The sequence below is a fragment of the Lontra canadensis genome, unplaced genomic scaffold, assembly GCF_010015895.1.
Source record: "Lontra canadensis isolate GAN:19392208 unplaced genomic scaffold, GSC_riverotter_1.0 scaffold34, whole genome shotgun sequence".
NCBI lineage: Eukaryota > Metazoa > Chordata > Mammalia > Carnivora > Mustelidae > Lontra > Lontra canadensis.
Genome location: NW_022631028.1, coordinates 6992921 through 7019223, shown reverse-complemented (window position 1 = coordinate 7019223; position 26303 = coordinate 6992921). Strand labels below are relative to the sequence as shown.

Sequence of the window (26303 nt, the reverse complement as noted above, 5' to 3'; positions counted from 1 at the left end):
ATAAGAGTAAGGGCTATCATATTCCCTGGCTGAGAGAATTTGTCATGTGAATTTATTCTTTAAAAAATTTTCTATTGTGGTAAAAACACATATGACATAAAATTTAGCATCTTAACCATTTTGAACTGTACGGTTTAGTAGCATTAAATCTATGCACACTGTTGTGAAACAAATCTCCAGAATTTTTTCTTCTTGCAAATACCAAACTCTATACCCACTGAAGAACAACTCACCTTCACCCCATCTCCCCTGTGGGAGTCAATCTTTGCAATACAGGTTATTAAAGGCTATGACAGTCTCATGGCATTGTTCTCATAGAATAGAGGAAAAGACTGGACAAGGTATTCAAAGCCTACTGAGAAGTCCTGACTCTGACACATCGAAGCTACGTAATCCTGTGCAAGACCAGCTAACCTTTCTTAATCCTAAAAATGAGGGCAATGATACCACCCCAACTTGACTCACAGAATTATTGCAAGGACTAGATTCGGAGACTTATTACAAGGACTAAATAAGATCTACGATAAGACTTTGGTAAAATGGAAACATAAGACACCATTGTAAGGAGTGAAAAAAAGAGAAAAACCCAGTAGGGGCAAGGTTCCTAATGACAGAGAGAAATAAGTTTAATAAACCACTGATTTATTAACCAAAATCAGAATAAATTTTGCTATTGAAGAAAGGCAAATCAAATATCAGTCACTCTATTACTCGTGAATAGTAAGATACTGCCTTTTTAAAAACTGCACTCATTTTTCAGGCCAACTAGAATGCTAGTGTAAATAGTACTATCCATAGTATTTCCCTTGGGGGCAGTGTACTAAGTTGGGCATTAGATGTCAGGGGGAATTGGAAGGCCTAATGTCCTATTGAAAGTGGACTTGGACTCCAGGGAATGTGGAGCTTTATCATGGGGTTACCAATAAACCCATGAGAAATTCTTAATTTCTGATGTCAAAGTCACTTATTTGCAATCCTGACATAATTCTCTGTTATATTCTTAATAAGTTTCTCAATCAGTAATTTGAGGAAATAACCTAAGAGATCAGGAAAAGGAAATATCTGGAAATATCTCAAGATTTTCTTAAGAAAAAAAAAAATCACCAATACCGTATTTGCCATTTGCAAAGCAGGATCCATCAATCCCAGGATTTCTTCATTATAACTTGATTCTAGGCTAATGATGTCATCGATTACATCATCCATCTGTAGGAAAAAGGGCAATGTAAGAGAGATCAATAAAAGCAAACACTGTGCAAAGCCACCCAAAGAGAGACCCATGGTCTTTTCTTACCCTAAGCACTAATGCTCTTCAGTTAGATGCTAAGAAATTACCTCCCTCTTCTTCCCAAATATGAACATTATTGTTAGGTCACGGACACTAACAGGGGATAAGGATGCCATCTGCAACCAGCACTTAGTAAGGGATCACTAGGTGCCTGGCACTGGATTTAGGGCTTTGGATGGGTTAAATTATTCTCCCCTCAGAATACCTCTATCAGTGCAGGTACTGTTAGTAAATCAATTTGCCAAGTGACGTAAATGAGAAGCATCTTGCCCAAAGTCATACACGGAAGAGGGTTAGAGACACAACTTGAACCCATGCTCTCAAGTGCTATGCTTAACTGCCTTCCCCAAACAGGAAAAGTGAACCAGGAAACCTTATCTTGAATGATGGCTGCCATTTCTCTTTTTTTTCCTCTCAAGACTATACCCCATAGCCTTTGTAGACTCTCCCTTCAGTAAGACAATCCAGATGGTAGTTTAGACCTTCACTCTCTTAGGCACATACGGGCACTGCAGCTCTCGGGCTGCTGGCTGACCCTGCACTGATCCTGCAATGACTTGTAAAATAAGTTTCTCCTTGTACAGCTGCCAGTGTGCTCGGTACTCCTAGAGGAGTACAGCAGGACGAGGTTATCATTACAGTCATGGAGCTGACATTCCCACTAGATCAATTTTATTCCTGAAGTACCAAAACATCAGTTATGATAATAAACAACAGTGATTACATGTGCATTGCAGCAGTTGCAAAGACAAGGCTGTGAAAACATTTCTTTGTAAACACCTGATGTATTTGAGCTGGCTAGTGTGTGTGTGTGTGTGTGTGTGTATGCATGCAAGCACAGATCTAAATAGTGCTTCACAAGTACACAATGAAATCTCAAAACTCAGAGGAATGCTCCTTTACATGTTTTTACCATTTTCAATTAAAGGGGACAGGTTCCAGTGTCACAGGGCTTGAATCCTCATTCTCCCACTTTGTGTATTAGGGGCAAAGCCCTCAATTTTAAAGAGCCTCAATGGGGCCAATATGGAATATGGGGTTAATAATACTCATTGCCTTACTGGATTCTTGTGAGATTTCAGGATAAACCATATAAAGTGTTCAGAGTGCTATGGCTAAACATCCCAAAAAAATGAGGGTCATTAAGTGACCCCCTTAAAAAGAGTAATTGCAGGTCAGTTTTGATTAATTGCCAGTGTTTATTAAGTTTCATTTCTAGATACACCAGTTTTGTTTGTTTGGTTTCAAGAGATGATTTTCTAATTGAGCTGGACAGGCAAATGGGTCAGAGTACTTATGATCAAGTCCTCTTTCCTTGTAAATTTTTTTAGGGAAATAAATTTAGTGGGCTTGGTGTGATTGTTTTTTAAAATAATTTTTCTTATAAAAAAGAACCAATAATGCAAATTAATAACAGGAAATATAGAAAAGCAAAAAACAAAAAGAATTTTTCAGTGCTTATTCTTCTTTCTCTTATACATCTAGACACTTATTTTAAAATACATAACTATGTTAATAAACGTAGCGCTATTTATTTAAGTCTATTTAAAAGGCTGTCATAGAAGAATCTCTCATCACTTGGGAAAAAAATCCATGAAGTATTACTAAATTAATAAAGTTTGAAATGCGTGTTTCCTGAGATTCCATTTCATAAAACAATATATAGAGCTCTTTCTTTCTCTCTCTCTCTCACACATACACACACACAATCACATGCATATCGTGGTTTTACTAAGAGCCTTTTGAAGTTGCTACCTTACAAATTTGTGTAACACATTCATGAATGAAGTACAGCATTATTATATTTTATGTACCAAAATTTATGTATTTCAAGTACTTTTAAATGACTTGAAGCAACTTAGGGAAAGTGCATTTTAAGTTTAATTTCCCTGAGTTATTTCATCATGAGACACTATGAAGAAAATGGTTCTGTTCAAAGCTTTATTTAAAAAAAAAATCAATGGGGGGAATGAAACCCTTGAGTCATCAGGAAGGTGTGATGAGCCACAAATATAGATTCTCACTACAAAGTGTGACATCCTTGGGCTGCTGGGTCATTCAGTACCTGCATGCATGATGCTCGTGAATGCGTGTTCATAGTTGGGCATTCGCTTTCCGCCCTGTTTTGCTCTTCAAACTTATAAAATCCCTGCAAAAACACAAGCAAAATCAGCCCATGACTTGGATTGGCAAATGACTTTTCAATGACATGTTCACACGAGGCTGATGGTGTGGCAACAAGATGGACTAATAAGCTTTCAAACAAAGTGGAATCTGACCGAGAAATAAAATAGCGCAGAAAGAACTTCCAGCAGATCAGCTTGAGAGATGACAATTATGGAGAGAGAAAAATCAGACAGTTGGTTTGGGCACAGGGGAAAAGACTTAGTCCCTCTGGGAATTAAAACTCAGCAACCTCAGAAAAGTCACCTCTGAAATCCCATGAACATTTCAGAGTACAGTAAAACTCCATGAAAATGAGGCTTATCATCTCATAATTTGGAAATGACGGGCATTAAGTCACAACCCTCCCCTCGGGTATTTTTAGGCTTCAAATTTTGATGCAACAATTAGCTTGAGGTGTGTTTGAATCTCATCTCCAATCCGGCCTTTACAAAAGCAGGTTTCACGGCAGCGGCAATCTTATTACGAAACGGAATTTATCTAGCAATTAAAACCTTAGCTTTTCTGTTAAATTCTCATGCGCTACGTTACTCAAATCCGTCCACGCACATGCTGTGCTTTTTTTTTTTTTTACTTCAACTCAGAGAGAAATAAAAATAATATTCCAGACATTCACAACAAGCGGAACTTCTAAACCGCCTGTCCCACACCTTTTCTATTTTTGCTTTTCCTTCTCCACCTTGCCTTCTCCTCTCTCTGCGTTTTTCCGGCTTTGTAAATGGAAAGGCATTGAAGAGAAGAGAGCACTCAGCTCACAGAGTGGAAACAGGGTGCGGGGGTGGGGGAGAAAGTGTCCTCCTCGCCTCCATGTCCCACTCTGGAGTGCCCAGGTGTCCCAACCTGAGGCACAACCCAACAGGACCCGGTGATGGCGTGAAGAGGCCGGAGTGCGGTGGCCACATGGCAGAATGTGGGACAAAGGCTGGCACAGGTGGCCCCGCAGACAGACTAGAGTCCACAGTCAAGTGTGGGAATAATAGCCAACAGACATTCATTTAGTGTAAGAAGACAGGAGAGGGGAGGAGACATGAATTACCTCTTTTTCACAGTTGGAGTTAAGTGTGAGCATAGCCATGGGGCTGTTGGGTGCGCTGCTCCCCGGCACTGGTGGCATGACATGATCGCCAGGCTGGTTTGGACATGGCAAGCTCAGGACTTGGTTGGCATGTTTATTTGCTAAAGTGGTAGAAAGGTACTGCTTTACCTGCTGCCTTTGGGCTTGCTGTATGTGGTACTTGGTGGGGTTTTCGAGGTGGGTCTGCACCTGAACATAGCCACGGAGGGAAGAGAAGACAGCGCCGTTATTTGTGAGTTTCGGTCGGCTCTTTTCTCACGCACAAACATGAGACTGGCCAAGTCCACCAACAGAATAAATTATTAAGCCCCTGTTATGTACCAGGCACTGTGCTAATGGATTTTGATATTACTGAAGTTTAAAGGCTAACACTCAGGATTTGGAGTAATACTTTGCCCTGTTTTAGTTCCCCTGCTAATTAGCTGCACATCTCTTTGAAACCTTGTGCCCTTTTTGCTCATGTCCAATAATTTAAAATTCACAACCATCTGGAGGGCAACACTTTCCCCAACCCGACTGTCAGGGTTTACTGAGATCAGAAGGACAATCTAGAAAAAGGAGCCTAACAATTTATTTTACTTTCCTTGGCAAACAGAAGAGCTTTCTGTTTAAAAACAACAACAACAAACCTCCTTAAGAGCCAGCTGTAAATGGTTGTAGAAAATAAACAGAAACATTCTGATGATTAAATCAACTAGTTGTAGATTAATTCCTCCCACTTTCATTTGGACATGATTATTCAACATTTTAATTAAGATCTTGAACTCAACATAAAAAGCAATTTACAGGAAGCAGTTTCTTTCAAAATGCCTCACACTTACATGTATGTGTTTTTCAAGGCATGACTGTGAAGCCACCAGGATCTTTTTCCTCCTTTCTTAGAGAAACTAATACAGAATTAAAAATGCTTTTTTAAAAAAATCAATGATACTCAATTTAAAGGCACTTTTTCCTTGATAAACACAATTTAATCTTATGAGCTCTGAACAGGAGCTGATGGAGAGAGCACAGCCAGGCACTAGGGGAAAAAAAAAAATACCCTACTAATATTTACTTTGTTCAAAACCACATTGAATTACCTCTTACGGTATCAAATAGTAAACAGCGTTAAACTAGTAGACCTGCACTTATTGGAAAGAGTACAATAACATGAAAAGGCAAATTACTCAATTTACTGCATTACATTTCAGACACTACATATGAATAAGAATAAAGCTCACCTGATAGTGATTGTATTCTAGCATTTCCAGCATAACAACGTTTTAGGTGGCCCCAGTCCAACGAGAGAAACGGTAGACTATTCACTCCCTCTACTTTCTGTAATTCCAGTTTGAAGACTGACTGGCATAGAGAAGGCACTATAAACAAGGTATCCCGAGACACCACCGGAAACTTTATCACAGCAGCCCTGCTTATAATAACCTAAGCTAATTAGTTATGCATGTAAAAAAAAACCCATTCGCACAAGGGGCTTTTTTTTTTTTTTTTCTTTTGGAAGTCCTACGAGTTTGGTCTTCAATATTGGTATCAATTTTCCCCCCTGGCTTGACGTCATGCTTTTTTCATAAATATAAAAGAACCTTTTTAAGTGATGAGCTATCAAAGTCAAACTCACTGTCAGATCAAGGCCAATTCACTATTCATCTTTAGTTCCAGTAGTATTAATAGACAATGGTATTTCTCTTTCAGCAATAGGTTAAGAGCTAGATGCCCCCTTTGGAGAAGACACCGCCTAAAAGCTACTGTTACACTTGAGACTTTTCTAATGGCCACATAACGGTAACTGCCAACTGCAGGAAGAGTGTCTATGGAGGAGTCTCTGTGCTGCACTTTCAAGTTCAATGGCCTCATCCTGTACCCTGGTTTCAGTGAGCATCTTATTCTTAGCTGCATGGAAATGTAACTTCCCTACTGACCTCACATCAGAAAGAAGGGAAAGTAACACACACGCGCACACGTATAGGACTGGATGTGTATTTATGCAGAGAATAAGAAATAAATGTCTCCCCAATTTAACCAAGTTGGGAAGCATGAAAACTTTTACTAAAAATCTTTTATTATAATTCTTAGGGATAGAGAAGAGTAAGAGTTATCATATGCACAACTGATGTATATTTACTCATTTACTTGTTCCATTATTTACTGTTACTATGTGCTGAATGCCAAGCAAGACACGGACTAGACATTGTGCACAAACAGACCTGACAGCTTTATGAAACTTGCAGTCTGGTGTGAGACAAAAGAAGAAAAAGGCAAATGAGTATATATGTAAAAGGATAAATGATCGATATTCACTGCTGAAATAGGGAGATATCTTAAGGATAAAAATTTTGAAATTCAGTAATTTGATCCAAATGCCCAGGAAAAATGAAGTCCTTTACGTTGCCAATCTCAAATTGTTTCAAATGACTGATCTAACATGCACACAGAGGTTCAGAGAGACATTTTAAGTGTACGAAAGGGTCCAGACACGATAATGATGAGGACAACAGACATTACTAAAATAAACCCAAAATGAGGGCAATGGGTGTAATGTGCTTATTTCACTATTACACTAAAAAAAGAAAGGGCTACACATTTAAAAATAAATGTTAATTCACTGGCAGATCCTTATTCTTTAATGAATTAAAATTTGATGCTTCAGTATGGAAGGAAGAACCTGCTCTGTGTTCAGCGTTGACAGTGGGCTCTTTACTATGTGTAGGTTGGGGTAATCAGAGTGGAATGTATTTTGTCCCTTTCTGCCAGTGTCTTTTTAGTTTGCAAATAAGCTAGGTACAGTTTGGCTACCAACACTATACAGGAGGTAGAACATCTCCAGCTGTTTCCAACCTAAACACTGAAAACAGGTAACAGCAAGGAGGAAGGTGAGCTTGAGGTAATAGGGGGTGGTGAGGTCTGTGGCAAACTAGGACACACACATCTAAAAGAAAAGAGCTGACATAAGCTGCAGCTGATTGTGGCCATATGGGTATACCACCCCAGTCTAGACCTTTCAGTTTCGAGATACAGCTGGCAAAGAAAACTTTTTTCGGTTAAGTCTCCCAGATGGGAAAAAAAAAAAAAAAAAAACAAAAAACTGATGCCTAACTGTTTGACTTCTCATCCTGCATGGGACAAGGCAAACATACCTGTGGGCTGGACTCAGTCCGTAAGCCAGAATGTGGTCTCCGCTTCACACCGTCCTTGCGGATAATCCCCCATCTACATTCTCTGGGGCAGGATGGGGGGGGGCAGGTTCTGAGGGCAAGTTACTGCCTACATCCAGGCATTTCCTGGCGCCCCCCTGACAGTCAGCATGCCTGAGAGTATACTCAGCAGAAGACTTAAGGATTAAAAACCTGTGTTCGAATTAAAACTTTGCATCTTCACTGTTAAAGTGACCCTTTGCAAGTCACTAACTCCTCCAGGCTTTCATCTTCTCCCATGCTCAAGAGGGATGGTAACTGGGCCTGCATCATGGAGGTATTACAGCATTAAATGAAATCACACTTCTGACAGGCTTATCAATATAGTAGTTCTCAAACTTTTTTTCATTTGTTTGGTTTTGGTTTTAAAACCATTTTCAGCCCTTCAAGTTTAGATTGTCTCTGTAAGTTATATCCATCAGTGGTTACCATTTTATGAACTAGAGAAGCAAGTTTTAAAAATGTACACAAGCATACATTCCACTGACCATCAGAAGAATGACATTTTAACGCTCGTGAAGTCTTCGTAAAACTCTTCTGTAAAGTCACAAGATGAGCATGAAAGAAGGAAAAGAAGCACTCTGTATTATTAAGAAAATAGTTTTGACCTGGCAGAAGCACTGCAAAGGGTCTTGGGAGACCCTCCAGGCTCTCTGACTTTGAGAACGGAGGATCTAGAACCTTATCACCTCCCCGTCCTAGCCATGCTAGTCACCACTGTGCAGCAGTGGGGTGTGACACAACCTGTGTGTCTTGCCTCCCTTGGCCGGAAGACACTGGAGGAAGGCACTCAAACCTCTACCTTCCTCACAGCAATATTATGAGGCTCTAAAGTCCTATGACAATTTTAAAAGCCATATAAATAAGATCTTCTGTCTTCAACCATCCTACACCATAGCTTTTTAGTTAGTGACTTCCCCTGTGTTAGTTTCTAAACAGCCAACCAAGTGAGCATACAAAGGAAAACAAATATGTAACATTAAACATCTGAATGATTTCCCGAGAATTTCGGCATGGGGTTGAGCTTCAAACTAACTACCTGACTTAATGAATTCGGAGAGCAAAGTTTGGTATTGCTGGGCCCTTGAAGCACAGTCAACAAAATAAAGCTAGAGCACTTCTGACTCCATCAAGAGATACTATTTTGTTGATAAAAGGGATATTTCGTATAAATCAAGTATGTTAGCTATCTCGTTGTAGTGCAAAACTCCAAAGGCTGTGAAACTCTTTGTCCTTGTTACTGCTACTATCTTTTCGTGCCTTTTCCTTTCTTCATTCAGATCCTGAACTGATACCCAGAGAAGTGGAATGGATCACCTTCTGTCACACTAGCTGTGCCACTTCCCGGGTGACAATGTCAGGTTATTTTCCATCAGTTTCATTCGAAAGAGAACCGGGAGCACATCAGTGTGAGATGGTGCCTGGAGATATTACCATCTTGAGTTACAAAAGAATTCACCGCAGGGGGGAAAAAATATCCCATCTTCAGGTCCACGGTTCTTCTATTCCCTCTATTTGGAAACCAGAATGTAAATAAAACTGAGGGAAGATTCCCGTAATTCTTTTAGCTCACAAATTTACTATTTTTTTAACACGTCAATGGAAAGTTCAGATTTCTCATTTAATGTTTAGGGAGATGATGTGTCCTGTTGCTCAATAAGGTTCAGGAATCTTAAAGAGATTATAATTAACTCAATTGCTATCCACTACTGACTGCCTCCCACTACCAGTCTTTGATATTGTTTTTTTTAAATGACAATTTATAGAGATGGTCAGTTATGCAATCACCATCCCTGAAAAACATGGTAAAACAGAGAAAGCTAGCTTTTAAAAATGACTTGGGCCAAGTCTTGTCCAGGGTCACATTTGACAGCTGCAGGGCTCTTTTCAGTTCCACAACTGTAATGTTACCATTACAGAAACCTCAAGCCCAAAACACACGTTTTCAGACACTTAGTCATGTTTTTCTGTACAGACTATATAAAGGTGTCCTTAAGAGAAAGTAAGAGTGAGGATATGAATCCTGACCTAAAAGGATAAAAAAATCGGATGCAAACAAAAAGCAAAACTAAATAAGAGTCACATAAAGGAGAGGTACAGGGGATCAAGGCCTGATGAGCCCAAGGCCCTCTCCCTAGCATGGGGGTCTGCCCACCAGCCCAACTGGGCCTGCTCCTTATTTTTGTACAGCCCGTAAACTAAGGATACATTTTATATTTTTTAATGGTTGGAAAAGAATCACAAGGAGAAAAGTTCATGATACATGAGAATTATGGGAAATCCAAATTTCAGTGGCCATACATAAAGTTTTCTTGGCACACAGCCATGCCCATTCATTTACATATGGCCCGGGGCTGCTTTCTCGCTGCAGGGCGGAGATGGGTACAGCCTGTCTGGCCTCTGGAGCCTCAAAACCTCCTACCTAGATTTTTACAGAAAAGGCCAACCTCTGCTCTCTAAGGAAGTCTTACCTAACTGGAGTTCGGCTTTCTTAATAAATATGTTTTAAGAAAGAAATGATGAGGTGCCTTTTCTAAGGAGAAATAGTGTATGGAGATACAATTTTGTAGTTGTTCCACCAAAAGTTGTCTGAAATGGATAAGCAGCCATGTAGGAACCCAGGATATACTTAAATTATCCTTGTTTTAAAGATACACAGAAACTCTGAAAAGAGAGTTCAAAGACGTGCCAGGGTTGGAAATCAAACCAAGGTCTTCATCATTCCGTCGCCCTTGGTCACTGATGGATTTTGATCTAGGGCTTTAACTTAGTTAAGGGGGAAAGATAAAACTATGTAAATCCAGAGGTATAGTCACATACTCTATGTGTGCACACACAAATATATATAAATTTGTATACCATTTCTCTGGTCTGTATCCTCTCACACAACTTCCTATCATATCACTTTGTAGGATCATTAGGCTTCTGAATTCAGAGATATGAGTTATAAATGTGTACAGAAGGAGAGGATGGCAAATCCAGTTTTCTAAAATTATGATGTGTTAATAGAATAAACCAGACCAGCTTTACCAAAAATTCCTAACAGCTCTTTTATCCTTAGCTGATGACCTATAAAACAGTGTGCTTATTATAAATATAAACGACAAGGTGGGTATGCTTTGGGTTCATGGCTAACAATATTTAGTAGCCTTAGGAAAAAGAGAGTATTATTGTAAGTAAATTTCTACCATATACATGATCTTTCCTCTCCCAGACTAAAATAAACCAAAGGTCTGAGTATAAAAAGAACATCAAGTGTTATCTCATCCAAATAGAAATATGAGATTTAAGAGTGGTAGCTGTCTGCCTGCAGAGTATTTATAATCCCAGAATAAAAAACACCACTTTCAGAATCAAACTCCTATGAGAGAAGTAGCAAAACCCAATAAATGTAACGCTTTACTCACTTTAATAGAAAACTACGCATTTACAGGTCTTATACTCTGAAGGTTATATCAGTCATTGTGCATGTATATGTCTTAATAAACAGCAAAATTTTAATACATATATTAAAAAGAATTAGCGTTCATTCACTCAGAATTCTCTACCCTGTACCAGACACTGGGCATTTTACATTCGCTCCAAGTTTAGGTCATTTAAAAACAAAACGAAGAAATCACTTGGATAACCACAAAGATTTCTTGAAAGCTTCTTCATGAAGTTGTTTTTTTTTTTTTTTAATCATATGATAACTGATTGAATCAGAAGCAACTAAAAAGAAATCTCATTTTGGTAGTTTGAAACTCTTACTTTGAGTCGCTGCTATCTGAGCCTATATCCAACTGCCTTCATACCACAGACATCAAGAACTAAATATAGGTTTGAGTGCAACCTTAATGTGTATATAAATCACCTGGGATCTTGTTAAATGCAGTGTGATTCTGTAGATCTGGGGTGGGACCCGAGATCCTGCATTTATAATAAGTTCCCAGGGGATGCCCACCCTACTGGTCCATGGACCACTCTATACCTTGAATGCAGTGCTGTAAATGTTCTCACCTGGACTTCTCATAATGCATTCAATAAATATTACCTAAGTGCCAACCAGACGCCAGACAACCGCCCTCATCTTACCCAGGCTGTTCCTCAGGGAAGGTCCTACAGAGAAGGGGACAGGTAAGCACAGGCCAGAAGGTGGGGAGGAGACGGGCCGGGCAGGTCAGTGGGAGGACCATCCCAGCAAACTGCAACAGTCCTCAGGTATGAACAAGGCTCACCTGCTCCAGGAACAGCAAGAAGGCTCCTACTACACAGTCCTCTCCCGGCTTCCAATTTAACACAAGCACTTCGTTCTCCTCTTACCTCTTTCATCATTCCTTTTCAGTCTCCTTGGCTAGTTCTCTCTTCTGCTCTTAAATCTCAGAGTGTCCCAAGGCTCAGAGCTTCATTTTCTCTTTGGACGCGCACAGCCCCAGAGAGCTAATCTCAGGGATTTCAACGCTCGGTTTGGGTATCTCCAAACTCCGGATTCACTTCTACCTGCCTAGACCACAGCACCATTTGGAGCACTGCAGGCATCCCGACCTTTACATGGTCATCATCCCCTCCAAACCAGCTCCTCCACCATCTTCCCCGTCTCAGTAGATGGCAACTCCGTCTACACAGGAAATCACCTTTTTTTTTTTCTTGTAGGTCAAAAAAGTGGTCCTCCTATGGTTGGACCTAGCTGCACATTCAAAAATTGGTCATCTTTGACTCTTTTTTTTTTTTCTTCATACCCTCTATCTACTGCATCAAAAAACTGTTGGCCCCTTCTTCAGAATATATCCAGAATTTAACAGATTTTCACCACCTCTACGTTACCATCTGATCCATGCCATCATCATTTCTCACGTGGATTACTGAAAGTCACTGGACTCTTCTACTGGCTTTTGTCTGTGCCCTCTTGCAGTTTATTTCAACACACCAAAAGAGTGATCCTTGTAAAATATGTCAGATCATATCAGCACTCTGGGGGGAAAAACCCTCTGTAATGGTTCCCTATTGATCTCTGAGGGAAAACTTAAAAAAAAAAAAAAAAGTACTTACAATGGCTATTAAGTCCCTAAACCAGTGCCACCCCTCATACTTGTTAGAAACAGAGCCTCAGGCCTCACCCCAGACCTAGTGAATGAGACTCTTTGGGTGGGGATCAGAAATCCATGTTTTAATAAGCGATCTGGGTAGATTCCTCTGCACATCAAAGTCTGAAGACCCCTGCCCTCTTTGCCTACTTTTCCCTTCACCCTGGGATCATGACCTGTCTGATTTTATCTCCTACAACCATTCTAAGAGTTTTTTCAAAATCCCAACCCATTCCCTGCCAGTGCTCCTGATCACCATATAACCTGCTCTCCTGTGTACAGAACATGGCTTGGCACATAGTAGGCCACTCAGCAAGAATTTGGTCAATCAGTGAATGAGGGGAGCAACTGTGGCTGGAGGGCATGAATGTGGGGGAGAAGGGAAGCTACGGACAAGGAGTCAGACTGTGCAGGGTTGAAGGCTAGGATTCTGAGAGCCTCCAGAAATGTTCTGAGGAAATGGAAAAGTGAACAAATGCCCTCTCTTCCTGACTAATTCAGGAAGCTCTGGAGGAACTAAGTACCCAGGCTAGGCAGTGATTCACAGCTGGCCTCCCTACTCAGAGAGATAAAGGAGACTTTTCTCTTTAGGGTCTTCCCAAAGACTGTCAATTCTTAGAGCTTTCATCTATAAGGCTTAGGGTCCTGAGGGTCTAGGACACATGGCCAGGAGCCTGGAGATTTGCCTCCATGTCTAAACCATGGCACACCATCAGTCACAGTTAAAGCAGAGGTCCCCAAGCACGTGGTCCATGAGCACAGTTCACAGGTGTGGCTTACAATTATCTCAGTATTTAATTAAAAGCTGGGAATTTTCACACCACATTTTGGAATTCTGGTTTCTCTGGATAAATCGGAAGATCTAGCAACACTAAAGCACATTCTAGTGGGCCACCAATGGACAGAGTGGAACGGCAGCTTCCCTCTTTGGATGGGCCACTTACTCTTCATTTTTCCTGTGTTGTACCACTCCCTGTGGCCACAGTAACAGTTGTGTCCTCCACTCACCAATCTCCCTGACTCCTGAAGGCAACTGAACTGCAAACCCTGCTTATCCTTTAAACACTTCCCATTCCAAGGGTCGTTCCAAGTCTGATAGAATGGGTAGCATACATATGCTTACAAAGCCACATTAAAGGAACAGTCTTATGTGATAGAGGAGAGAATATAAAACAACTTGGTATAACCTGAATACATAAAATAAACAGTTGTAAACTTCCTAAAGATACATGCATGCCCATTCAACAATTAAACAATCAAACATTTTTCTAAGGAAAAGATACAGGAAAAGATTTAAGTACAAGGATGTCCATCAGAGCATTAAGAGAATGGTCAAATTACTACCCTAAAGCCCGTGGCTGGGTTCCGTAGTAGTTTATGAGGATACGGCCATGTCCATTTGTTTGCATGTAGTCTGTGATGGCTTTCAAGCTAGAACAGTCCTAGAGCAGACTTGAGCAATAGACCTCATGTCCCCCCTTTACAGAAAGTTTGCCAATCTTAAATCTTTAACAACAACAACAAAATGGAAACAAAAATCTAATAGCAGGCAATGGGTTAAATTAATTACAAGATGGCCACGTAAGTTCAGAGTTCCCCCAACCTTGGCCAGTTGGCCCTGGGGTCAGATACTTTCCTGTTAATGAGGCCATCCTACAAACCATAGGACAGTCTGTAGCATCCTTGGCCTCTCCCCAATAACATGCCAGTAGTGTCTTCGCTGCAACACCCTTTGTGACAACCAAAAATGCCTCCAGACATTCCAAACATCCTTGGGGGAACAAAACTGCCCCCAGTCAAGAACCACTGCATGTAGATGGATACAATACAGTCATTAAAAACCATATCTTACAACACGATTTAATCAGCAGGAATGTTCAGAATGTACATAGAAATCCAAAGCAACTTAGAAACACTAGATACCCTGTGATCCTAAACTGGCTTAAAAATGTTACTTATATACCAGCATAGGCAAAAAAAGACCAATTACCAATCATTCAGCGACCTTAACCATGAGTATTCTGGGATGATGCAATTATAGGGGGCTGTTAATTTATAGGGGTGTTCCCCCATCTTCTATAATCTATGGGGCATTAATTGTGTAATTTAAAAAAATCTAGGGGTGCCTGGGTGGCTCCATCATTGAGTGTCTGCCTTTGGCTCAGGTCATAATCCCAGGGTCCTGGGATCGAACCCCACATCGGGCTCTCTGCTCGGTGGGAAGTCTGCTTCTCCCTCTCCCATTCCCCCTGCTTGTGTTCCCTCTCTCGCTGTGTCTCTGTCAAATAAATAAATAAAATATTTTTTAAAAATCCACAAATTGCACAAAAACTAAATTTTGCGGATCTGGAAGAATAAAAATATATTCAGGCAGAATTCCTCTACTGAAAATTTTGCAAACAATACATTAATCCATGAAGTTGTTATATAATGATGAAATCTGTCTCATTTCAATTTTCCCTTTAAATACTTGATCAGATTAAGAGGACCCTGTTATTCATGAAATTTTTAGTCCAACATTCAAGCCCAACAGTTTGAGTTTGTATAATATTTGACACATTTTTATGGTTTTGTAAAGGGCTGTGATTACGTGGTCCAGTGGTACCCTAATAATAACCCATTGTGAGGGCTCCTAACGGGAGCTGTGAGTGCAGCATTCCACGTGCTATAATTTTTCCATCTGCCCCAGTTTAGCAGGGCCTCAGAACTGCAGACGCCTTTTTGTCTTAGTATTTCCCCCCCAAAATGCCCCCATTGTTTGCAGTTTATCGGGTATTAGAGATCATTATGGCACAGGCAGCAAAACTCCTTTTCATAAGGGCCGGCACTCTTAAGAAACTGGCAGTGGTCAAGTTCGTCAAAGATGAAAACATTGCCCTGGGCTTAAGCAAAAGGTCAGTCAGAAATGAGAGCTGAAGGCTGCCGGTTTGAAGGTCAAGTCCACACTGACTGCAAACTGGCAAAAAGCAGCGCCTCCTAATAACACAGACTTCAGGGTCCAGATCATAAGACCGAGGGGTCTCCTGGTTTTTGAGGAACTGCATTGTCTTAAGAAATTCCTAAGACTTGTTGCCTAGATTATGGGAAGAGGAAAACCTGGTTTGGAATAAACCACCCCATGGGAGGGCTTTCGGGGCATGCTGGGCTCTGCACTGAGCCCTTCAGAAGGAGGCACTCGGACTCAACCCTCCTTACCTCCTTGTGCTTTCAGGCAACCAGCACACACACGGGCACTCACTGAGCGTATGGAGAACAGCAACTGCAGCTGGGCTCCTGGCCCCACAACACACCTCTTTAATTTGGGGAAGCAGAGACAAGTGCAACGGAAACAAGTGGACAAAGAGAATTTCACACAGTGACTCAGTGCATTGCAGACAATAAAAGAAAGTTATTGGGAGAAGAGGCTGCTTGGTGGCGGTGGCATTCCAGCTGAAGCCTGCGTGATAGGAAGAAGCCAGGTACGTGGAGAAGCCGAGGAGCTGAAATCCCGGGTGGGAAGCAGCCCGGAGCATGGGAGAAGCAAGGATGTCAAAGCAACAAGAGTCCAGCGGTGCTGGAGCGGTGACCAGGTCAGCATGTGAACTGAGACAGCCAATCGGGGCCCCCCTGATATAGGATTTTGTACACTCTGTGAGGAATCTGATTTTTCTTCTCTGCTACTTACAAGAAACCTTTCTTTCTTTGAAGGTTTTAAGCAGAGAAGTGACATGATCTGATGAACATCTGTAACACATCACTCTGGGGCTGATGTGGGTGGGAGGTAAGAACGGACACCAGAGGAACAACTCAGAGCCTCCTACAGCCCCATATATGAGAAAGAATAATGACCTCGACCTCCAATATTAAGATGCCATTGAATATGAAACATATGTTACCAGGTCTCGTGTCTGGCTTGCATCCAATTTCATTTAAGAAAAGCACATACAAAGAACTAACAACAACAAAGAAGATCTTACACGATGCTCTGAAATGTCTCACACCACCACCAAGAAGTTAGGGTAAATGATGCATATAGTTATAAAATACCCCATATAGACCAGTTTGGGGCCCACAAGCTAAGTGTATGGCCAGTTGTCAGAGTGCAGTGGAGAGAACTGATCTACTATGGTAAATATCTGGCTGAAATTTCAGATAGACCTGAGTTCAAATCCTAGCCAGGTTCTTAAATGCTTTGAATCTCAGTTTTCTATTTGCAAAAATGGGATCATGGATATGTACCTGGTAGCTGCTGAGCTTAATTAGTGTAAGTGACAACATGCATGAGAAGTGCTGAGCATGAAATAAATGCTCAAGAAATAAACACTGTTCACTATTATTGTGAGCCCCAGATTTTTTGTTTTCCCATTCAAGCAGACCGGTATTAGGTCATTTAGCTCATCCATATCGGGGGCAGGGGGAGTAAATCCACCTCAAAGGAGAGGAGAGGGCAGAAGGGAATGGGGGCCATGTTCAGCCTCTTCCAGGCAAGCTTTTACGACCTCCTTTTTAGCTGACTCAAGTATCACAGATGGATACTAAAGGTAAAAGTAGACAAACAACAATCTTAGTGCCTGGGACACTTGCTGGCAGGAATGTCTTATGGAAGGCTTTTGTGAAATTATTTCTCTCCTCTACTTGCCAAATCGGCTAGCTCAGTCACTGCTTTTTAAACTAGGCTTCAGGGAACCTGGGAACTCCTGAAAATGGCATGCAAACTTTTGAGGTGCATTTTTCCTTGGAAGACGTCTAATAAAAGAAAACAGGCAAAGGTGAAATTCTGTCTAGGATTTACAAGGGAGAGGGAGGTAGTAGGTACATGAGACCAGATGAGCCCTAAATTGTCACTGTTGAAGCTGGGGATGAAGACGTGCAGGGTCCATTGATTCTTTTTTTTTTTTTTTTTAAGATTTTATTTATTTGACAGACAGAGATCACAAGTAAGTGGAGAGGCAGGTGGGGGGTACGGGGGAAAGCAGGCTCCCCACTGAGCAGAGAGTCTGATGCAGGGCTCGATCCCAGGACCCTGGGATCATGACCTGAGCTGAAGGCAGAGGCCTAACCCACTGAGCTACCCAGGTGACCCTACACTATTCTATTTTTATATGAGTTTGAAACAACCTATAAACATTCACGTACAACGTACATATTTATGTATAAGGTATTTCATGGGTACTCATTTTTTAACTTCATTTCCTATAAAAAGGCAAGTCTTATGGTAACATATTTACTAAGCAAGCACTTAGTTAATCCATCAACTTATCATAAGCATAAATGTCTGTTTTTTTGTTTTTGGGTTTTTTTTTTCTTGCTTTTCTGGACTTATGCCCAAACTTGCTTCTCAAAATGCTGATTTTATGTTCTATGAATTGATCGTGGATTCAGTATGGTCCCTGCCATTCCTCTGTGGTGGTGTCAGCTTGAGCAACTCTCAGAGAAACATCTTGTTTACAAAAGTAATTTGGATCTGTCCATGGAGTGTTCTCACTGATCAAAGCAGGAATGTGTATTTTAGCCACAAATAAGACATTTATTTGCACATAGGGTACAAAACTGAATTCAGACTGACCTTTTCAGATCAGGATCTGGACTACCTCTTTCAAACAAATGTCCAGTGATCTGTGTTTATGTCAGATAAGAGACGAGCAACTAAAGCTTAAGTTTATAAAGGTATTTAGAAGGAGTTGTTTTTATTCATTAAAAAACATTTGCAAAAAAATGATTCATCACACTCTCCAAAGCAAATTCTCAGAGGGACTTGAAATATATATATATGTATATATATGTATATATATATATATATATATAAAAAAGTAGGAGGCACTTATTATAAAAACCAAAAAATGGGATAGTCCTGTTTGAATTTTTGTGTTTGACAAAAACAATGAATAAAGGGAGTGAAGGTAAAAAGGACAAAATACCTCTTTGGGAAAGAAAGGTGAGAATTTTACAAAGTATAAGAAAATGGGAATATACTGGGACTTCTCACAATGAGGATAAAGAAATAAAAAGTGACACCGAAATAATGATTAGCACTTACTAAGTACAGGGATTTTTTCTAAAAGTTTTCAATGGATGTGCTCATTTCATCTTCGCTCCAACCCTATGACATAGGTAGGAGCTGTCATTATTCCCATTTTAGGGAAGAGAAAACCTGAGAATTCTTCCTAGCCACCGCCATGTTACGAGTTATCTACAGAATTCATTTTTCAATGTAGTATTTCTGGTTTTGATACTGTACAGTTTCTGTAATAACTACTTCTTTTGTATACATGCTTTCACGCTTTTGTTATAAATAAGGCTCTCTTTAATCTTTGATCTTCTACCTAGGTGGACACGGGGCATTTAAACCAAAGTTCTACTCAGTTCCTAAATGAACAGATGCAGGCGCTCAGGCCAGCAGTGGGTCAAAGAAGACAGGACTTTACAACAGAGAAGTTAAAGAGAACATTTGTTACGGGAAAACTGCCTCAGGACTCAGTAATTTAAGAGCTGATGCCTTTTCTTTCTTTTTCTTTTTTCTGGGGGAGGGGGAGGAGGCTGGGGGGGGCAGCAGGCAAACAGAATCTTCCAGACTCAATAGGAATTTTGTTAACCAAAAGCATCTAAGTATCATGCGGTTTCTAAAGGAAAGATTAAACTATTGTACAATATAGTAATTCTTTTATGAGAAAGAAAATGGGCCACTGTATTAGAGAAATGCCAATAGCCACACACCTAATTATAAACCGTTATCAAAATAGCTAGGGAAGAAGAGAAATGTGCAGATCACCCTTTTGTAAAAAAGACCCACTGGCTGCACTATATAGTTTGGATAAAAACAACAAAAAGTGATGGTTTTTGTTGCACACAGTAAATGGAAAGAAAGCCCTCAATGCGAAAGAAAATCCCTCATTCCTGTCCTCAAGGAGCTTACAGCTGTAGCATTAGTGACAGTGGGAGGAAAAGGACACACACACACACAAATTTGTACTTAAGGTGCCCCTACCCTTTAAAACAGCGGTCCTCAACCACGAGTGATTTTGCCCCATGAGGAACATTTTCTGGTTGTCATAGCCGGGGGTGCCAGGGGTTGGGGGAAGGCTGCAGTCCCCCAGTGGGTAGACAGGGGCGATGATGCCACACAGTATGGTACCCAGCACAGCTTCTCATGGGAGGGAATTACCTAGCCCCAACATCAACGGTGAGAACCCACAACTAGGAGGTGGGGGGTCACTTCCTAGCACCAACCCTCTCAGAGGTAGTTTCAGGAGAAGGCAATGAAACCAGTCAAGGCACAGGAAGGGCACAGATACCCCATGAACCACAGATGTGCTTCCTTTTGGTATCTGGGCTCCGCAGTGAGCCAAAGGTCACTTCATACCCTGTCTTGACATGCAAAGGACAACTTCTTTGTCAATTGTGAGGAGGAAATGTCATCACAGTGAATCGATTAATTCAAAATCCTTCATACTGGGCACCTGGGTGGCTTGGTCGGTTGAGTGGCTGCCTTCGGCTCAGGTCATGATCCCAGGATCCTGGGATCAAGTCCCATATCAGGCTCCCTGCTCAGTGGGAGCTCTCCCTCAGCTCTCCCTCTCCCTTTACCCTCCCCTGGCTTGTGCTCTCTCTCACTCATTCTCTCCCTCAAATATATAAATAAATAAAATCTTAAAAAAAAAAAAAACCCTTCACATCAACTAGACATAATGTGGGAATGAAAAGTTATGCTAGAACACAACCATCAATTCAACACAATAATAAACTATCCCTAAAGCTATGCAGAATGAACATGGATGATTCCAATTATTCAAAAGCCTGCTGGGAACCTGCTTTGGTGTTTCTGAACATGAACTGTCAATCTCATGGAGTGTCACTCACAAGTCCCTTCTGTCCGACAAAATACGGAGTAAAGGAACATGCCAGTCCTTGCAAACAAAGTCATTTGCTAGTGCTTAGTTGTACAGGGCTTCGTGTAAGTCTTCTTTCTCGTCCCAAACTGTCAATAGCAAAACAACCATAGTTCCTTGTCTATTCATTTTCTACAGTGTAAGGTGGAATTATCCTTTTCTTTTTTTTCTATTTTTGGGGGAGGGGCGGGGTTCTTCAAAAATAGTTTTATTTGAGTACAGTTAACACACAAGGTTACGTTCATTTCAGGTGTACAACACAGTGACTGGCCAAGTCTGTAGGTCATGCTACTCTCACCCCAAGTGTAGCTACCCTCTGTCACCATACGGTGCTATGACAATATCATTGCCTATATTCCCCAAGCTGTGCCCTTTATTCCCGTGACTTATTCATTCCATTACCTGAAGCCTGTATCTCTCTGTCTCTTTCACCCATTTTGCTCATTCCCCCACTCCCTCCCCTCCGGCAACCATCAGTTAGTTCTCTACTTATAGATCTGATTCTTTTCATTTACTCATCTGTTTTCTTTTTCAGATTCTACATATGACTGAAATCATATAATATTTGCCTTTCTCTCTCTGCCTTAATTCACTTGGCATTATATCTTTTAGGTCCACCTGCGTTGTTGCAAATGGCAAGATCTCATCCTTTTCTGTGGCTGCATGATACCCACTATGTATTCTTTTCGATATATTTTTGAGAACTTTCGAAAGCCATTAATTTACCATTTTGCATCTGACACACGGTCTTTATTTTCTAATTTCTTTGAAAAGTACAAATGGAAGTGTAGAGATACTGACAACTTTTAAAGATGAAGAATGGGAGAGAAAGAGTCACACTGGGCAATTCTTCCCACTTCCATACATATTAGAAATTTTCCAGTTATAAAAAAAAAAGAAAAAAGTATAAAAGACACACACACACACACACACACACACACACACGCAAATGCGGCCATGTGTGTTTACATAAAATAATTTAATCCTGATGACTTCAATGGCAAATTCTTTGTGGTCTCAAGGATTTTAGATCTAGCTTTATTTTTCTATCTGCCTCCCCATCATCTACATTAAAAAAAAAAATCTACGAAATGCTCAGTAAGGAAAAACAAACAACTCCCTAAAGTTGTAGAAACAGCACAATTAAACAATATCCTTCCCACATAGTTCGTCTCAAAGGATGTCTAAAAGAGACAAAATCACCCCAATGACCTTAAATGGACTTATCTTTTAGCAAAATGACAAGAGGTTTCAACTGACAAACTGAAACTTCTTTGTATTAGGTGTTTTATCTAATTAGCACTCCAGGAAATACATTTGTGGCGACCAAATATGAGCATTCCCTTCTCTTCCGTCGGCCTTAAAATATGGAGGGATGCAGTTACACCTCTAATATAAAATAGTATGCGTGTGCAAGAGAAAGTGCTCTCTTCAAACGAAAGAAATGGTTAAGGAAAAGTGCATAATAAAAGGCGAGGTAATATAGTAACTTTGACTTGTTTTTCCTTTAGATAGAGCATGATTATTTACTTAGCAAGAAGCCTTTTTCCATACTCAACATGGTCATTGGAGTGTATGAGAATAAGTTAACAGTACGATGTTCACCCTCTCTGTTCAGGGAAAAATTATTAGGGAAGAAAATTAACTTCTGCTGAGCATTTCTTCCATGTCAGGCATAATACAGGCCTTCAAATACATCAATCTTATTTGATGCAACCAAGGTAAGTGCTCTTGCCCATCTGCTCTTACAGATGGGAGAAACAAGAGCAGAGAAGTTAAATAACCAGTCCTATCCTACCTGCTTGTTCTCATACAGTGACAGACCTAAATCTAAACCTAAACCTTAGCTTGTTGGGCTCCCAAACCAAGTGAAATACCCAGGATGCATTATGGCTTCACTTCTCGGGAGTGATCAGTATCCTGCCAAAGTAATATGGTAAATATGCTTATTTAAAGACCACCAAAATTGTTACTGCAAAAAGGAATGCACTAGAGAAAATTCACCAAGGGAATTTTTTGAATTATTATCATCTTCAAACCTAGGGACCAGACAAAAGTTTTATGACTTTTCTTATTAAAAATGTAGTTGAAGATAATTTAAGGAATAAAGGTGAGCAAAGGAAAGGAAAAAAATATATCACAGATAATCCCAAACTGAGAGATCAATCCTGAAAGCATGATGGTGTTTATCTTTCTATAGGTCAAAGTAGAACTGTAATGTGGTCACCAGGCAACGTTAGCAGGACTAGAGAAAAATTTCTCGTGTTCAAAAAGAGCAAGGTTCCTGCCTTCCTTCCTCCATCTTTCCTAAGGGGGGATTTATACATAATTCTAAAACAGAAAACATACTTGCTAACCTACCCCCACCGAGATCAGCTAATATTATACTCAATTCGATCTCTGAAAGTAGAGTTCAGATTTGGATTATTAATTTAAATTACATTCTACTACTCCTGACTCTTTAACTACATGTTGTAGGGTCCCCATCCTAGAGAATACTTGGGGCTGTAATGAGCCCTTTGCTAGGTATCAAAGGAGTAGAAGTGGAGCCATCGATGTGAGGAACACAAGGAGTGTGCTGTAAGGAGAGACTTAGTGCTGAAAAATCCTGGGCTTTTCTCCAACCCTTCCACTTTTGCTACGCTAATGTCTTTTCTACACCGTGCCATAAGTGCAACTACCCTCACCCAAGAGAGCATTACAACCTAGACTGGGTTCAAGGGCTAATCATGGTCAAAAAAAGGACAGAAACTGTATCAAGTCAAATATACCCATATTTCAAAGGCAAGAATGCTGAGTAATACCTAAGCATTTTCCTGAGTTCTCTGAGACCTGAGTTCTCAAACTATGTACTCTAACTTAAATTCCAGTAACTTGAGTTTGCACAGATGAGATTCTTTTGGTCATTATTCCCAGCAACAGTCCACTGAGGTTTTTCGAAAGCATCCACACACATACATTTCCGTATTATAAAACCACCTCCTCGACAGAAGCCGCTTGACAGCAGAACAGACTTCCTTCTCATTCTTGTACTCTAGTACTCAGCACAGCTTCTGGCACACATGAGACAGGTAATAAACACATCACAAATGAACAAGTGGTGACAAGAGAAACTCACAGGATAGAGCAAGTCTCCTAAGGATTCAAAATGGTAGACTGACAGATTGACCAAAGAGGCTGGCTAATAAGCCATGGTATCATTTAATTCTAAAAGAACCCACTTGTAAATACTGTAATTGATTAATATTCACAAAGTAAAGACACTATCTTTTTTTTAATTTTTAAATTTTTTTAATAAACACATAATGTATTATTAGCCCCAGGGGTACAGGTCTGTGAATCGCCAGGTTTACACACTTCACAGCACTCACCATAGCACATACCCTCCCCAATGTCCATAACCCCACTCCCCCCTCCCAACCCCCCCTCCCCCCCGCAACCCTCAGTTTGTTTTGTGATATTAATAAGGACAATATCTTTCCAATAAATGTAACCCTGATAAAAATGAACATGTTTTACTTTAAAAAATACTGAGGCAAGTGGTGATAGTCACAAGGCAGCCATAAGCTTCTTATCATGCACATCAAACTAACTCATCTAGATACAGGGTACTTATTATTAGGTCATGTATTTGTATTCCTAATATCAATTTTAAAAGCACTGCTATGTGGTAAATGTTTGACTAACAAACAAAGCTTGCCTATGCCTGACTGCCTTGGTCAGAAGAGCATTTGACTCTTGATCTCATGGTACTGAGTTCGAGCCCCATGTTGGGTATAGAAAAAAAAAATCAACTTAAATAAAATGTTTTAGAAGTTCAAACAGCCTCAATTTTAACTCACTCAATTGTGAACCTATAAAATGTCATATCAAAAAGAGTCAGAAATGTGTCTACATTTAAATAAATTACAGAAAGGTATAAATTAAATATACTGATTTTTCCTATTAGAGAATGGAGAGGTAATAAGATACATCTCTGGGTTCTTAACCCCTAACATCCAGATGCCAGAGCTTTAGATAGGAACATCTTCACCATCATTTTTCATAATGGTAAAATGCATCAGCAAGTTCCAACGTTTAGAAAATGGCAAAGAACATTTCATTTGAATTATTATCATGATGAAATTATTTCATTTAAATTATTATCATTATGAAATTATTAAAATGATACATATGGAGAGTATACTGTGTAAATACACTTTATGTGAAATATAAAAACACATATGATATTGGAAAAAAACACAGTAAAATTTAAAAAGCTATGATTCCAGTTTATTAGAAATAAAATGGAAGGTTAGAAAAGATTAAGAAAAGTGCTTTTGTTGGATTTTTTTTTGCTTTTATTTATTTATTTATTTATTTATTATTTTACCTTTTTTTTTTTTAAGGTTTTATTTATTTATTTATTTATTTGACAGAGAGAGAGAGAGAGATCACAAGTAGGCAGAGAGGCAGGCAGAGAGAGAGGAGGAAGCAGGCTCCCTGCCGAGCAGAGAACCCAATGCAGGACTCTGGGATCATGACCTGAGCTGAAGGCAGAGGCTTTAACCCACTGAGCCACCCAGGTGCCCCTTAAGTTTTTATTTTAATTCTAGTTAGTTAACATACAGTGTAATATTAGTTTCAAGAAAATTGAATTTTAAAAGAGCTTTGTATCAGAAGAACAGAATACGATGACATTTTCACCTTTTCTACTTTCCAGAATTTGCCATATGACCATTATAATAACAATTTGCCAATTTCTTTTTTTTTTTTTTCTTTTTTGTCTGTAGAGTCTGCCTCTTACCGAAGACAGTGGGGAAATGTAGGTATTTCTTTTCTGGCCTCCCTTGCCACTCAAAGTGAACACATGAATTAGGATTCACCCATCAAATGTGCCTGAACTGGAATGGGGCGCTAGAGAGAAGTAGAGGTACAACCCTGGATGTTCATGTTGCAAGAAGATTCAGTTCCAACAGAGGCAATGGAGCAGGCTCTAGCAGTAGTTCTCCAGACCAACTCTGTGGTCTATACACTTGGAGGTTCTGCACCATGCCACACTGCTCCAAGCCTGGTTCTCCTAGCTACCTCTGCAGATATCCCTACATCCTGTCTATAAATTTTTTTCTTTTAAAATTAACCAGAGTTGCTTATTGCTGCTAGCTATTAAAAACTCTGACACAGGACTAAGATTTGATTACTTTTACAGATACATATATCAGTGTGTTATAAATATGTATTTATTATAAAATACTACATATTTAAATGTATATGAATATATGCATCTATACATACAAATATATTTACATAGATATAAAGAGGAATTATTATTCATTAATCTTTATGTAGTAGGAACTTTTTACCCAAACAAGAACTGTTTGGCATGATTCATTTTTATTATGTTTGATTATGACTGTTTGGGTTTAAGGAATACAAACTCGAGTTTAGAAACAATCCTAACAATATGGGAAAACTGCAAATGAATCGTTCTCTTGGATTTCTTCCCATTGGAAGCAACTGAAATTTGCTGTTAACATTTCTCGCTGGGTTATATGTTACGATTCAATGTTAATATGTGAAAGCAGGCAGTATCTCTGATTAACATCGGAGGAAAGGGTGATTGATCATGTTTAATATCCATGCTCGTATCTATGTATTGTT

At 39.9% G+C, this 26303-nt stretch overlaps 1 protein-coding gene across 12 annotated transcripts in view; it reads right to left on the bottom strand.

Annotated features, from left to right (window-relative positions):
• The window catches only part of MITF (melanocyte inducing transcription factor), a 216707-nt gene that overhangs the window by 27458 nt on the left and 162946 nt on the right, over positions 1-26303 (bottom strand). For 10 of the 12 annotated variants that reach the window (XM_032867370.1, XM_032867372.1, XM_032867371.1 and 7 more), the window contains exons 3-5: positions 4509-4736; positions 3354-3437; positions 1111-1206 (exon numbers count right to left, since the gene is read on the bottom strand). In XM_032867370.1, coding sequence (XP_032723261.1) covers positions 1111-1206; positions 3354-3437; positions 4509-4736 — 408 coding nt within the window. Of the gene's footprint in view, positions 1-1110; positions 1207-3353; positions 3438-4508; positions 4737-5767; positions 6481-26303 lie in introns of those variants that run through there. The other 2 variants (XM_032867378.1, XM_032867379.1) reach the window with 1 other exon arrangement.